The following is a 15,220-nucleotide window of genomic DNA, read 5'->3' as shown; positions in this document are numbered from 1 at the left end:
ACTCACAGCAGCCCAGCTCCAGGTCGAGCTGTTGTTCAGCATCTTAGCTGTGGAGGGCAGTGTCACTGGCCCTCATATGTGGGATCCGAACTGGGACCCTCTGGCGTCCCAAGCCAGTTTTTAACCATCGCGCCACTCGGCCGGCCCTCTTTCTGCACTTTGAACATGTCATCTCACTGCCTTCTGGCCTCAATGGTTTCTGATGAGAAATCAGTTATTAATCTTATTGAGGGTCTTTTATATGTGATGTTACTTCTCTCATGCTGCTTTCAAGAACCTTTTTCTTTTGCTTTTGATAGTTTGATTATGATGTTTCTAGGTGTGGATGTCTTTGAGTTTATCTTTTTTGGAATTCATTTTGCTTCTTGGATGTCTAGATTTATGTTCTCATCAAATTTGAGATGTTTTGAGCCATTTTTTTTTCTCTGTTACCCTCCTGGGACTCGCATTACATAAATGTTGATACCCTTGTTGTAGTGTTACAGGTCTCGAGACACTTTTCATTTTTAAAAAATCTTTCTGTTTTCTGTTCTTCAGAATGAATAATTTTTATTGATATTTCTTCAAGTTAATTGATTCTTCTGCCATCTCACATCTGCTGTTGAGCCTGTATCATGATTTTTTTCTTTTGGTTATTGTGCTTTACAACTCTAGAATTTCCAGTTAAGGTTTTTTTTTGAAATTTGATTGGGGAACAGTGTGTTTTTCCAGGACTCAGCAGCTCCAAGTCAAGTAGTTGTTTCAATCTGGTTGTGGAGGGCGCAGCTCAGCTCCAAGTCCAGTCGTCATTTTCAGGCTAGTTTCGGGGGGCACAGCCCACCATCCCATGTGGGAATTGAACCAGCAACCTTGTTATTAAGAGCACACGCTCTAACCAGCTGAGCCATCGGCAGCTCAGTGGCAGCTCAGCTCAAGTCGTTGTCTTCAATCTAGTTGCGGAGGGTGCAGCTCACTGGCCCATGTGGGAATTGTACCGGCAGCCTTATTTAGAGCACGCACTCTAATCAACTGCCCCACCTGGCTGCCCCTCCAATTAGGTTTTTAATGTTTTTACTTCTCTGTTCATCTTTCATATTTGATGAGTCATTGCCATCATATTTTCCTTTAATTCTTTAAACACAATTTAAAAAATTCTTTGAGCAATAGTTCATTAAAGTCTTTGAAAAAAATCTAACATCTGGGTCACCTTAGTGTCAATTTCTTTTTCCCCTCAGGAGGTCACATTTTCTTGTTTCTTTGTATGTCTTATACTTTTTCATTGAAACTGGACTTTATAATTATATATTACATGCACTCTGGAATTAGGTAGCATCTACTTATTAGCTCTCAGACTATATTAAGTAAGTTACTTAATCTCCAGGAACCTTGATTTTTCTCATCTACCAAATAGTACTACTGCTGGTAACAATAATAATAAGTGTATTATAAAGCTCTTACATTAAGTCAGGTACTATTTACTGTAAGGGCTTTAGCTATATTAACTAATTTAATTCTCACAGCAACCCAATGAGAGAGACACTTGCCTGCATTTCACAGAGAGGGAAACAGATACAAAGAGGTTAAGTAATCTATCTTAGGTCACAGATGGTAAGGGTGAGAGCCAAGATTCAAACTAAGACAGCCTTCAACTTAATTACTATGTTAGTCTGGGTCTGGGTGAGTGAGGATGATGATATTACCTAGTTTATAGGGTGATTGTAAAGATTAAATGAGACAATACATATCAAACATTTAACACAGTAAATGTTCAATAAATGTTAGTTGCTATATTAATAGTATGTGTTCTTGGATTGGGTAAATAACCTGTCATAAATTGCTAAAGAAACTTGATATCACATATCAGTTAATGCCCTATGGGAACTCCTTTTCAGATTTCATCGGCTGCTTGTGGCTATGGGTTCACGTTGCTGTCCTCTAAAACCAAGGATGTTACGAAAGTTTGGGGTATGGGACTCAACAAAGATTCTCAGCTTGGATTTCACAGGAGCCGGAAAGATAAAAGTGAGCATTTTCACCTTGGCTTCTCTCTGTTCTGACGGCTGAGAAAGCTCCTTTGGATTTTCATGAGCATGATTACATAAACCAAACCATAACAGCAAAATAGATGAAGTCTTAAAGGGATGTTGTTTGAAGTCATCTGCATTAGATAGTTTTTCAGCCTGTTTGGTAATAATATTGAGCCTTTGGGCAAAAGACATTTCCTGATAGGTAAAGATGTTTCTTTTTGGCCCCAAAGAGATGACCTTTCTTTCCTAGCTTGGAGATAGCCTGAAATACTCTATAGTATGTAGAGTATGGTCTGGGGGAAAAAATTCAGTGAAATCCTTAAGATGGAGGCTTTATCCCAATCGTTTGCAAGTTGGATTACAGAAATGTTAGAAATGATTTATAATGACATTTTAAAAAGTAGACATTAGCCAAATAGTATTATAAGAACAATAAGGAACATTTTTTAAACTAAGCGAGAAATTACCTGGGCATACTCATATATACCAGACAGACCTTTCTTCATTTTTTCCTGTTACCGCATTCATATGCAAATATTTTACTTTGATCACAGCATATATTTTGTTTCTGCCCTTTTCACTTAATTTTATATCAGAGTTTGTTTATAAGTTAGTATTGAAGTCTTATTAGCTGTAAGATGCCATGTCACATTTTTTATACCTTTTACCAGGAACAATTTTAGATATATGCAGAAATGGACAGAATGGTGCAATGCACCCCATGTGCTGTCACCAGCCTGAGTGGTCACCAGCTATGCCAGTCTTGTTTTATTCAATTCCCCCACCATCCCCTCACTAAATAAATTTGAAGCAAATCCTAACATTATTGATTTCATTCACAAACATTTCAGTACATATCTAAAAAATAAGGACTCTTTTACAAAAAAAAATAATACCACACCTAAAAATAACAGTATAATCCCTTAATATCATCAAATATCCAGTGTTCAAATTCTCAGTTGTCTCACAAATGTCATTAAATTTTAACTTTATTATTAAAAATTTATTTGAATCAAGACCCAGATAAGGTCCAGACATTGCAGTTGGTTGATAAGACTTTTAAAAGTCTTTTAAGTCTGTTTTAATCTTTTTTCCTTGAAATATATTTATTAAAGAAATCACATTGTTTATCCTATAGAATTTTTCAGTCTGGGGTTTCCTGCCAATTGATAGTTGGATCTTGAGCCAGATTCTCTTTAAATGTTATATGTTATGTATTTCCTGCTTTCCAGGCCCTTAGGGGGGGTCTGTGCATATTCTAATGGGGGATGTGAGTCAGCTTTCGGAGTTCTAAAGCACTATATGTTTTCAGCTAATAAGGCTGTATAAGCTAACAACATTGTCCAGTTTCTTTGATTTTTGCCTAGAATCATATCATCTTGATGTGATAAGATAATTATTCCATGCTGATCAAAAGCTCTGTCTGAAAATTATGTTAGTCACTAATGAATACAAATGGGCAAGTGTATTATTATCACAGTAATAATGCCATTTATTTGATAGACAAAATCTTTTTAAACATAGGTTTCAAAGGAGAAAATAGAGGGGTTATTTAGTGGGGTGTAGGTTGAGGACCAGTGCATTTGTAGATCTTTAACTCAAGCGTGCATTATAAATATTCAGAAGCTCATTGTTGAAAACGTACAAGAGGCATTCTTTCCATAGATCAATCTGGCTTCTCTAGTAGGACTGTAAAGAACAATAAGGGTCTTCTTTAGGGTGACTTCTAAAAAACTTTTCCCCTTACTTGTTTATTTAAATGTTAAAATTGTCTTTTGTGTACAGTTCAGAATCCTAAAGGTGTAATAGAATATATGATGAAAACCTGCTTTCCACCTCTGGCCTTCCAGCTGCATGGTTTTTCTCCCTGAAGACAACCTGTGTTAGCAGCCTCTAGGTTACCCTTCTAGAGAGATTTAATATATATGCCAAGTAAATGCATCTACTTTTTTTTTTTGCCTCCTTTTAATACAACAATATTTGCTGTATTTTACCTGAGAAGTTTTTGTGGGAATTGCAGGAAGAAAATGCTTTTACTTTCCAAAAACATTCAAATGGCATTAAGTGACATGTGAAGAGATTACTGAAGTTTGCTTTTCAGTAACCCAATGTGTAATGGAGGCAGTGTGGTGCAGTGAGTGGGAGTTGGCAACTGGGGTTCTAGTCCTTGCTCTGCCACTAGCCCATGTGCCAGAGTAAGTCATTCTGATCTCTGTGTAAAAATGTGGGGATTGGACAGTGTGATTTCTAATATTAGAAGTGCTGTGATTCTCAGTCAGTGTAATAACTGGTGGTTTTTGTTTCAGCAAGGGGATACGAGTATGTTTTGGAGCCCTCACCAGTTCCACTGCCTCTGGACAGACCTCAGGAGACACGGGTGCTACAGGTCTCCTGCGGCAGAGCCCACTCCCTTGTCCTCACAGATGGCGAAGGAGGTGAATTGACCTGTTCAAGACTGACGGAGGAGGGAGGGGACCGCTTTCTTGCTGTTGGGCCTGAAGCGGCTCACTTGGTTGAGCCTCATCTAATTAGTGAGGCTATAGGCATTTCTTGAGCGCATTGGTAGGATGGCTCAGGAGAGCTCTATTGAGCAGAGCTTGCTAAATCTTTCCTGCTCTCTGCTCTCTGGCTCTGGGAAAGTCTCAGGTACCTGTAAGTCCGACAGTGCACACCAGACAGCCTTATCACAGCCTCCCATCCCTTTGCATGAAGTCACCAAGCTGGGTGGCACGTGCAGATGGCTTTTTCTGTTGTCCTGAAAGAAGCCTGTTTGCTAACATTTCGTCCAAGTACTGGGGGGTTTTCAGAGTCCAAGCTCCTGGGTAACCCCAAACCTCTCCAGAAGAGCGGTTGTTTCTGGGGAAAGGCTAACTTGACAAAATTTTTCAAATTTCATTTTCTGGCTAAGTGTGCTTTGTAGGAAAAAGTGAAGGTGGTGGTTAGGAACTCTGCCAAGAGGATTTTTGCACTGAGGGCCACCTAGCGACAGGTTCAGGAAATGGGGATGCTGAGGCCTTTCACAGGAAGTGCTTGCCTTGTATAAGGTGGAATTCCTGAGAGTCGGAACTAGGGGTCGGGGGCAGGGGCAGAAGGAATAGTACAGGTGGCCTGGGCTGCTGCGGCAGGCCTGGACCCCAGCGTGCCTGTGGCTCTGCCTGCACAGGCTGGGAATGTTGGAGAAGGGAACCAAGTGGCAGCTAGGGTGAGTGTTTCGACTAGGACCACTTTTGAGACCCCCATTCCAGGACTCCATGAGCATGAAGAACTGGTTTAACTGGGTGTTATTTTTCAGTCTTCAGCATGGGAAACAATTCTTATGGGCAGTGTGGAAGAAAGGTGGTTGAAAATGAAATTTACAGGTGAGTTCCTGACGGGATTACCCCTCCCCCCAGGTGTGTTAAGCATTAACCGTTTCTTGAGTGATTACTATGTGATAGACCCACAGAGCAGGAAGCGGGGTTCCTCGTGTGTGAGAGGAGCAGTGAGAACTCACAGGAGACTCGAGGAGAGGGTGTTCTATTGCAAGCTGAGCTCCACACATTAGCCTGGTGGGAGGGGAGGGCACATGAGCATTGGTTGTAATGTGTAGGACTTCTTTGGATTCGTTTTGTATTTTTAACCAAATGATTAACTTCAAAAATTCCTTTCTCATTCATGTTCATTCAGTCTTAAAAAAAAAAATTCCCTCTAGTTCCTTGTATTATGTTGGTGGTTATAAATACCAGCCTCAACTCTGGCAGCACCTAAAAATCACCAGAGGATTTTGTTTTGTTTTACTTTCATGCCTTGACCTAACTCTGCCTTATATTTGACCTTGAGAGTTTCCCTAACAGTCACTATGTGTGTGTGTGGGGGGGGTGGGCACCGGTAGGGGTAACAGGGGACAGAACCCCACAGTGCTTACCATGACCATATCTCTTGCTTCTCCCTAAATTGTTCCCGGCTGTAGTGAAAGTCACAAAGTCCATAGAATGCAGGACTTCGATGGACAGGTGGTTCAGGTAAGAGGCATGAACTCCTCCTGCCCCCGGGGTGCTTTTGAAAGGGTGAGAGTTGGATGGAGTGATGGAAAATCTGGTAGGCAGATTTTCTGAATTAATAAATTATTTTAGTGAAAATTATTGCCTGCCTGCTAGAAGCCAGGATTTGCAGTAGATTGTAAGGGTACGAAGTTTAATAAGGTTTGGGGGATAACACTCTAGTGGGAGAGACAGGTTAAGAAAACTAGCTATAATGTATCAGAGTGTATCACAGCATTGTGTACCTTCCCGGCTGGCTTTATCTTGCTTGTTGTTTTATTCCCATCTCTCGTGCAGTGCCTGGCACATGGCAGGTGCTTATAATAAATACATGATGGGAGGGAAGGGAGAGCAGGCATCATGGAAGAAGTGGCAGAGGACTTGATTTAGATGGACTGGGGCTGGATGGTAGGAAAAGGTTTCTGGCAGAGGCGAGGGAGCAGCAGGAGGCTTTAACTGCTGAGAGCCTGCAGCGTGGCTGCAGTTTGGCATGCTTACGGGGGAGTGGTGTGGGATAGGCTAGATGAAGGTTCAGAGAGAACAGTGCAGGTCCTTAAATGCCTTGCTTAGGAGCTTAGACTTCATCCTCTTGACCATCGGGCCTGTCAAAGGTTCCCTCCTGTCAAAGCAGGAGTGACAGCCAAATCATGATCTGTTTAGAAATATAACTTTGGCCATGGTTTGGAGTAGAGTTGGGGGAGAAAGTGATGACGGCTGCTTGGGAACCCATGGGGAGAAGGGACAGGTGAGGAGACATGTAAGAAGAATTGACTGGATTTGGGGCTCGTTTAGCTGGGCAGGGAGGGGGCTAGAGGGAGTTGAGTGTGACTCCATAGGCCAGTGTGGGGCTGCTGGTGTTCTTGACCTGGATGCCAGCTGGAGGAGAAGCAGGCGCGGGCTGGCTGGGAGGCGGGGCTAGAAGGACGGGGAGTGAATCTGCAGTAGAGTAGTGCTTCCTGCACAGACTCAAAGTCATGTGGATGTGAGTTCAAGTCCCTGCTTCTCTGCATATTAACTGGGTAACGTTGGGCACGTTACCAACCTTCTCTGAGACTCCGTTTCTCACTGGGTGGTCTTGGTTATTGACTTAGCACAGTGCCTGGCATAATAACTGTTCAGTAAAGGGCGCTTTTCATTCGGAAAATAGGTCTAGAACTCCGAAGAGTTTTTGGGACTGGAGCTAACAGTGTGGAGGTGACAGTGGGTACAGTCTCTAGGAAGGTGTGAGGAGAGAAGAAGGCATAAGACAGAACCTTGGAGGATTCCAGCACTACAGGGTAGGAAGTAGAGGCTGGGCAAGTGACAGATTAGATGCTATTCAAGAGGCAGAAGAGGCATGGCGAAGAGAAAGGCTTCTGGAGGAGGGAGTGGTTCCTCGGGTGGAGAGGATGCAGGAGCCCCTGGGTCTGCTCCTGAGGACACCGGGCACTGTACTTTAGCAAGACCAGCTTCAGTGGAGTGGCGACTACAGCTAGGCTGTGGTGCGGAGAGCAAGAGCGAGGTGGGCAGGTGGGGCCTGCTCGGAGCTCAGGAGCCGGAGGGAATGAACGCTACCGGTCTTTCGGGCCATTGATTAGGACTCCTCATCAACCTCACCCCTGTCTGTCCGATAGGTTGCCTGTGGTCAGGACCATAGCCTGTTCCTAACGGATAAAGGAGAAGTCTATTCTTGTGGATGGGGTGCGGATGGGCAAACAGGTAGTGTACCTCCCACCCTGGGGTGGCGCATGCAGCATGGTGGTGTCCCAGAGGGCTCTTGTGGGCTGGTACCCGCCGCTTCCTGGGGAGCACTGTTCTGTCTGTCCTGCTCCGTTCCCCTCATCCCTGGTGCCCATAGAAACGAATCAATAAAGGATTGGAGCCACCCCTCAACAAAGGAGTTCTGAGCCTTTTAAAGAAGAAGCGTGCTCGATTTTCACTGGTTTGAGAAGAATATCATTAAGGGAAGGGAGGGAGAGGGATAACCTCTATCAACCTTGTATATTTAATCTTTTTGTTATTTGTCTGAAGGGAGGACCTTAAATTCAAGATTTAAATCTTCTATAAATCCTCAGTAATCCTGCCACCGCATCAAATCGTCTTCATTCGTTCTCTCATGTTTTCTTCCAGTTCTTGTTCATATGTGTACATCTTTTAAATTGTAATAATAGCATAGATGTGATTTTATATACTTGTTTTATCATTTAAATTTACATAAAATATTTTCCCACATCAGTACAATTTTCAGTTATGGGTTTTTTAGTTTTTTTAAAGATTTTTTTGGGGAATTGAGGGAGGGGAATTGGGGGAAGGGAAACAGATAAGTTGCTGTGCTTTTTGTTCTTCAGTCTAGTTGTGGAGGACTTCGCTTCACTGGCCCATGTTGGTATTATCATTGCGCTCTTCCCAGGTGAGGCAGATCGGTCGCCAGCCTCTGGACGGCCACTCATGGCGGCTCTTGGCAGCTCACACCACCTGCCGGCTGCTCACGCTGGCTGCCGGCCACACACGGTAACCCATGGCAACCCACTGCAGACAGGGGCTGCAGCCTATGCCGTTGCTGGTGACTCACGGCAGCCCAGCTCCAGGTTGAGCTGTTGTTCACCATCTTAGCTGTAGAGGGCAGTGTCACTGGCCCTCATGTGGGATCCAAACCGGGGCTCCGCTGCTCAGAGCTGGCATCCCAAGCCAGCTCTTAACCAATGCGACACTCGGCCGGCCTTCAGTTATGGTTTTTAATAGTTGTATGATATAGCATGAAACTAATTTACTATAAGTTAAATTAATCATTTAATCAGTTTATCATTTAATCAAACAGTTACTTAACGTTACCCTGTTGTCAGGAGGCACACTGTTTTTGGGGAGGGATGGGCAGTAGCCATTGGAGATTTTCTGCCATCATATATACATATATAGCTTTTTCTTTCTTTTGGATTTTGCCCTAGGATAAATTCTCAGGAGTGGTCAAAGGCTTTGAATATTTTTGTTTTCAGAATGTATTATTAAATTGTTTCCCCAGAGTTTTACCAATTTATACTGCCATCAGCGATGTCCAGAAGAACCACTTTAGGGCCAACTGAGTTGCTCAGTTGGTTTAAGAGCTCGCTCAAGAGTTTGAGCTCTGAGCAACAGCGGTTCGAGTCCCGGCCCGAGCTGAGCAGCCACTGAGCTGCCAACAGGTGGCAGGATGGCTCAGCTAAAAAAAAAAGAATGCAGAAGAACCACTTTAATTATAACCTCTCTAGTAATGACAACTGTCAATTTAAGTGTGCTCATTTAATTACTATGCTAGTTTTCTAAATGTACATTTCTTTGGTAACTATAAAGTTGAAGCATCTCTTTATTTCTAAAATCTCATGGGTCATTTTTAAAAAGCTGATTTTTGTAAAAATAATAAAATTGTTGATACATTTGACAGCATAGACAGGAATAAGGTGCAGCGTAAAAGTCCCACTTGCTGGTGATAACCATGGCTAACGGTTTCCTGGTGCCATTCCAGAAACTTGTTGTCACATGCCACACCTCCTCCAGCCTCACTGCCTTGCTCGCCAGGCTCTGAGTCCAGCCACACGGGCCCCTGCATTGAGTCCCTGGAGCTTGCCCTCCTTTGCTGCTGTGGGAACTTTGCACGTGCCATTCCCTGAGCCGGAATGCTCTTTTTAGCTCTGCTTTTATCCTGTAGGTCTTAGCGTGGGTGTCATCTCTTCAGGGGAGGCTTTTCTGCCTATTTTTTCTAAAAGGTTGTTCTCCTTCTTCCTTAGACTTTGTATCTGAGCATCCCATTCTTTCTTAAACCTTCGACATTTTGAATTACTTTTTAAAAATCTTTTTAATTTATATGTATTATGGTAAATACAAAAGATGATATGTAGGCAGTACTCCCCAAATTGATCTCTAGATTCAGTGCAATCCCTATCAAAATTCTAACTGCCTTACTTGCAGAAAAGGACAAACTGATGCTAAAATTCGAATAGAATTACCAGGGACCACAAATAGCCAAAAAAAAAAAAATTGAAGAATAAAGGAATCACACTGATTTCAAAATTTACTACAAAGCTACAGTAGTAATCAAAAGACTGTGGTACTGGCATAACAATAGGCGTAGCTCAATAGACTAGAATTGAGAGTTCAGAAGTAAACCCATATTTGGGCCGGCCAAGTGGCTCATTGTTTAAGAGTTGGCTTGGGAGCGCAAGCTCTGAGCAGTAGGGCCGCTGGTTCGGGTCCCACATGGCCAGTGATGCTGCGCCCTCTACAGCTAAGATGGTGAACAACAACTCGACCTGGATCTGGGCTGCCGTGAGTCACCAGCAACGGCATAGGCTGCAGTGAGGCTGCAGTGGGCTGCCATAAGCTATCGTGAGTGGCTGGCAGCTGGTGTGAGCTGTTGTGAGCTGCTCTGAGTGGCTGTCCAATGGCTGGTGACCGATCTGCCTCAGCCGGGAAGAGCACAATGATCATAATACCAACATGGGCCAGTGAAGCGACGTCCTCTACAACTAGACTGAAGAACAAAAGGACAGCAACTGGTCTGTTTCCCTTCCCTGATTCCCCAACGCTGTTCCCCTCCCCCAATTCCCCAATAAAATCTTTTTTTAAATTTTTTATTCAGAAGCTTATCATTTTTTTTTAAGATTTTATTGGGGAACAGATGTATTGCAAAAGAATAAATTTGAACTTCTATTTAGACCATCTATAAAAATTAACTCAAAATGGATCAAAGTCATAAATGTAAGAGCTAGAACTATAAAACTCTTAGAAAAAAGCATAGGTGTAAACCTTTGTGACCTTGGATTAGGCAGCAGTTTCTTGAATATGACACCCAAATCACAAGCAAAAGAAGAAACAATAGATAAATTGACCTTCATGAATGTAAAAACTTTTGTGCATCAAAAGACACTATGAATAGAGTGAAAAGACAACACACAGAATGGGAGAAATTATTTGTAAATCTTGTATTTGAAAGGGTGTAGTATCCAGAATACATAAAGAACTCTTAAACTCAATAACAAGAGAAACAACCCAATTAAAAAATGGGCAAAAGTTTTGTGTAGGTATTTCCCCAAATAAGACATACAAATGGCCAATAACGACATGGAAAGATACACAAATAGTTAGCCATTAGGGAAATGCAAATCAGTACCATAATGAGATAGATACCACTTCACACCCATTAGGATGGTTACTGTCAAACCCCCAGGAAATAACAAATGTTGGAGAGGATGTGGAGAAATTGGAACCTTTGTTGCTGGTGGGAATGTAAAATGGTGCAATCGCTTTGGGAAAGTTTGGCCATTCCTCAAAAAGTTAAATGTAGAATTACCACATAGCCCAGCAATTCCACTCCTAGGTATGTACCCAAGAGAAATGAAAACATTTGTCCACACAAAAACTTGTTCACAAATGCTCATAGCATTATTCATAATAGCCAAGTAGAAACAACCCAGATATCCATCAACTGATAAATGAATAAACAAAACAGCATATACATGCAATGGAATATTATTCAACCATAAAAAGCAATGAAGTTTTGATACATATTATGACATGGATGACCTTGAAAATCTTATGCTAAGTGAAAGAAGTCAGACACAAAAGGACACATATTGTGGAATTCCATTTGTATGAAACGTCCAGAATAGGCAAATACATAGAGACAGAAAGTAGATTAGTGGTTACCAGGGCTGGAGGTGAGGTGGGAAATGGGTATTGACTACAAATGGACATGGGTTTCTTTCTGGGTGATGCAAATCTTAAATTAGCTAGAGGCGATTGCACAACAACATTGTGAAAATACTAAAAACCACTGAATTGTAACTTTAAAATGGTTAAAGTAGTGAATTTGTTATGTGAATTTTATCTCAAAAAATGATATGTAACATAAATGTAAATTATAAAATGTTACGATAATAAAATCAACAACTCACGAAACCACTACCCAATTTAAGACCTAGAACATTCTCAATATTTCAGATTCTACCCGTGTGCTCTCCTGTTTCATATGCTTGTATTTCCCCACTAGGGGGATCCAATATTCTAAATTTTATTTCTATTATTCCTTTCTTTGAAGAGATAAAACAATTTACACACACACACACACACACACACACACACACACACACACACACACACCTAAATAACGTATTGACTAATTTTGCTTATTTTAGGGGTCATAATGTTATGTATCTTCTGTAACTTGGTTTAAAGTCAACACTATGTTTCTTAAGATTTAGCCATGTTATAAGTATCTGCAATTCATTCATCCCCTCCCCCCCCCGCCCATTTCAGGTGGGGAGTGGGGAGGCCAATTCTAGCCTGTAGCTTGTTTTTTGTTATTCTTCAATTTTTATTTATTTTTATTTATTTTAATTTTTTTAGTTGAGCCATCCTGCAACCTGTTGGCAGCTCAGCTTGGGCCAGGAGTCGAACCAGCGACCCTGTTGTTCAGAGCTCACACTCTTGAGCGAGCTCTTAACCAACTGAGCCACTCGGTCAGCCCGTTATTCTTCAATTTTTAAAAATTGTGGTTAAATACACATAAAATTGAGATTTTAAGATTATTATTATTTATTTTTTAAATTAACACGACTTTTTGGGGTTTTTTTTTTAGATTTTTATTGGGGAATTGGGGGAAGGGGAACAGACAAGTTGCTGTCCATTTGTTCTTTAGTCTAGTTGTGGAGGACGTTGCTTCACTGGCCCAAGTTGGCACCATCATTGCGCTCTTCCCGGGCGAGGAAGATCAGTCGCTGGCTTCTGGACGGCCGCTCACTGCGGCTGCTGGCTGCTCACACTGGCTGCTGGCTACACACGATAGCCCATGGCAACCCACCTGCTGTCGCCGGCGACTCACGGCAGCCCAGCTCCAGATTGAGCTGTTGTTCAGCATCTTAGCTGTGGAGGGCAGTGTCACTGGCCCTCATATGTGGGATCCGAACTGGGGCCCTCTGGCATCCCAAGCCAACTCTTAACCAACGTGCTGCTCAGCCGGACCCATTTGAGTTTTTAATTTTAACTATATTTTTTTCATTTTTAATTGCTTCCTTTTCAGATTTACCTGGCCATTTTCCATAGTCCCTTGTTCCTGCTTTTATTTCTTTGGACATTGCACAAAGAGTTATTTTTTGTTTTGTTTAGTTTATCATAATTCCAGTGTCTGAAGTCTAGAGGATAGAAATCAGTTATTTGTTGGTTCTCTTTACTCTCACTCATAGTGGCATCTTTTCTTAGGAGTTTAGTAATTTTTTATTGTGACCTCATCTTTTATTGAATTTACTTAGTGGAAACGCCAAGGGCCTAGATTGGAGATGCTTTTCTCCAGAGAGGATTTGGATTTGCTTTGCCTGTTGCCAAAGGTTGCTGCCAGTCTGACACTGCTCTGAGCCTCTGTGAGGAAGCTGGTTTACACAGGAGTCTGGTGCAGGGTTCTGCCTCAGTATGCTGCGCAGGGATTACCGTCCATCGCAGTGCTGATTGTGACATTGTCCTTCGGGCAAGCCCTGTCTTTTCCTCTGTTTACCTGTTTCTGTTTACTGTCTTTTTTGGCGGATGGGGTGGGAGGGAGATTTCCTTTATTTTCTCACAAGCCTAACACTGCATTAGAAATTGCATGTTGTAATATATGCAAGGTCTAATAGGTTCGTTGTACAGTGGTGTTTCATCTTGAGAAATTGCCTAACTTGAATCAGACCTAGAAAATTCCAAGGATTTTTAAATGATCTAATTACAATTATGTCTTTTTCCTCCTCTGAGAAAACGTGGAGAAGGAAGTTGTATAGCATGCAGAGGAACAGGTTAGGATTTCTGAGTTGATATTTGTAAAGTGCTTGAAGCTGTGTTTGGCCTATAGTAAGTGTTTGTTAAGAGAATAAATAATTAAAATAAGTATTTACCATTATGGCAGGTCTGGGCCACTACAATATCACCAGTGTCCCCTCCAAGCTGGCTGGAGACCTCGCCGGAGTGAATGTTGTCCAGGTTGCCACCTACGGTGATTGTTGCCTGGCTGTGTCTGCTGATGGAGGCCTCTTTGGTTGGGGCAACTCTGAGTACCTGCAGCTGGCCTCTGTCACTGACTCCACACAGGTATGAGGTCACTTACAACATGGTGCTGGGAGGTTTGGAAATATAATGTGTCAAGGCCATTTATAACAGGTTTTCCACCTAAGTGTGATGTCCAAAGTGCTGAAGGCCTAACCTTTTGTAGGCTGCCTCTCCAAGGTTCCGAGTTCTGGGGAATCTCATTGGAGTCTGGAAAGAAAGCTTAGGTTTAGAAGCCATCAGTATCAATATTTCAATGAAATGGTCCTGGTTTAAAGCAGTATTTTAGGTATGTCTGGGTAACCTGTCTTGTTCTCAAAGGGATATGAGGCTGTTTACCTAGGTTCCTATGATTTCACAGTGTGTTTTTTGTTGTAGTATAACATGTATGCCCCCAAAGCACACAGATCACTCGTGTGCACCTCGATGAAGACACCTGGGCGACCCCACCCAGGTGAGGCGGTAGGAGCCCTGCCTGCAGCCTCTCCTTGTTACTACCCCCTCCTCACCAAGTGAGCCACCGTCAATACAGTACAGTAGAATTTTAAACGTTTTATTACAGAAAACTTCAAATATAAACAAAAAGTAGAGCTCATTGCATAATTAATTTCTATTTATTCATCACCCATGTTCAATAATTACCAACTAATGGCCCATTTTAAAATATAGAGATATAATTCACGATTTTAAGTGTATAATTTAGTGGTGTTTAGTATAGTCACAAGGTTGTGCAACCATCACCACTATCTAATTCCAGACATTTTTTTTTTTTTTAAAGATTTTTATTGGTGAATTGGGGGGATGGGAACAGTGCTGGGGAATTGGGGGAAGGGGAACAGACAAGTTGCTGTCGTTTTTGTTCTTCAGTCTAGTTGTGGAGGACGTTGCTTCACTGGCCCAAGTTGGCACCATCATTGCGCTCTTCCCGGGTGAGGCAGATCAGTCGCCGGCTTCTGGAGGGCCGCTCACTGCGGCTGCTGGCCGCTCATGCTGGCTGCTGGCTACATATGGTAGCTCATGGCAACCCACTGCCACAGAGGCTGCAGTCTACGCCATGGCCGGGGACTCATGGCAGCCCAGCTCCAGGTTGAGCTGTTGTTCAGCATCTTAGCTGTAGAGGGCAGTGTCACTGGCCCTCATATGTGGGATCCGAACCGGGCCCCTCTGGTGTCCCAA

General features: G+C 42.5%; 2 protein-coding genes across 5 annotated transcripts in view; one reads left to right on the top strand and one right to left on the bottom strand.

Annotated features, from left to right (window-relative positions):
* LOC109385016 (general transcription factor II-I repeat domain-containing protein 2) overlaps window positions 1–15,220 on the bottom strand; it is a 394,301-nt gene that overhangs the window by 88,382 nt on the left and 290,699 nt on the right. The window lies entirely within an intron of this gene.
* Window positions 1–15,220, top strand: part of RCC1L (RCC1 like) — a 31,145-nt gene that overhangs the window by 2,580 nt on the left and 13,345 nt on the right. For all 3 annotated transcript variants that reach the window (XM_019646854.1, XM_019646853.1, XM_019646852.1), the window contains exons 2-7: window positions 1,872–2,001; window positions 4,313–4,441; window positions 5,299–5,365; window positions 5,956–6,007; window positions 7,639–7,723; window positions 13,908–14,089. In XM_019646854.1, coding sequence (XP_019502399.1) covers window positions 1,872–2,001; window positions 4,313–4,441; window positions 5,299–5,365; window positions 5,956–6,007; window positions 7,639–7,723; window positions 13,908–14,089 — 645 coding nt within the window. The remainder of the gene's footprint in view (window positions 1–1,871; window positions 2,002–4,312; window positions 4,442–5,298; window positions 5,366–5,955; window positions 6,008–7,638; window positions 7,724–13,907; window positions 14,090–15,220) is intronic.

This window comes from Hipposideros armiger, unplaced genomic scaffold, assembly GCF_001890085.2.
Source record: "Hipposideros armiger isolate ML-2016 unplaced genomic scaffold, ASM189008v1 scaffold_107, whole genome shotgun sequence".
Classification (NCBI taxonomy): Eukaryota; Metazoa; Chordata; class Mammalia; order Chiroptera; family Hipposideridae; genus Hipposideros; species Hipposideros armiger.
Note: the sequence above shows the minus strand (reverse complement) of the source record. Positions and strands in the feature narration are given on the sequence as shown.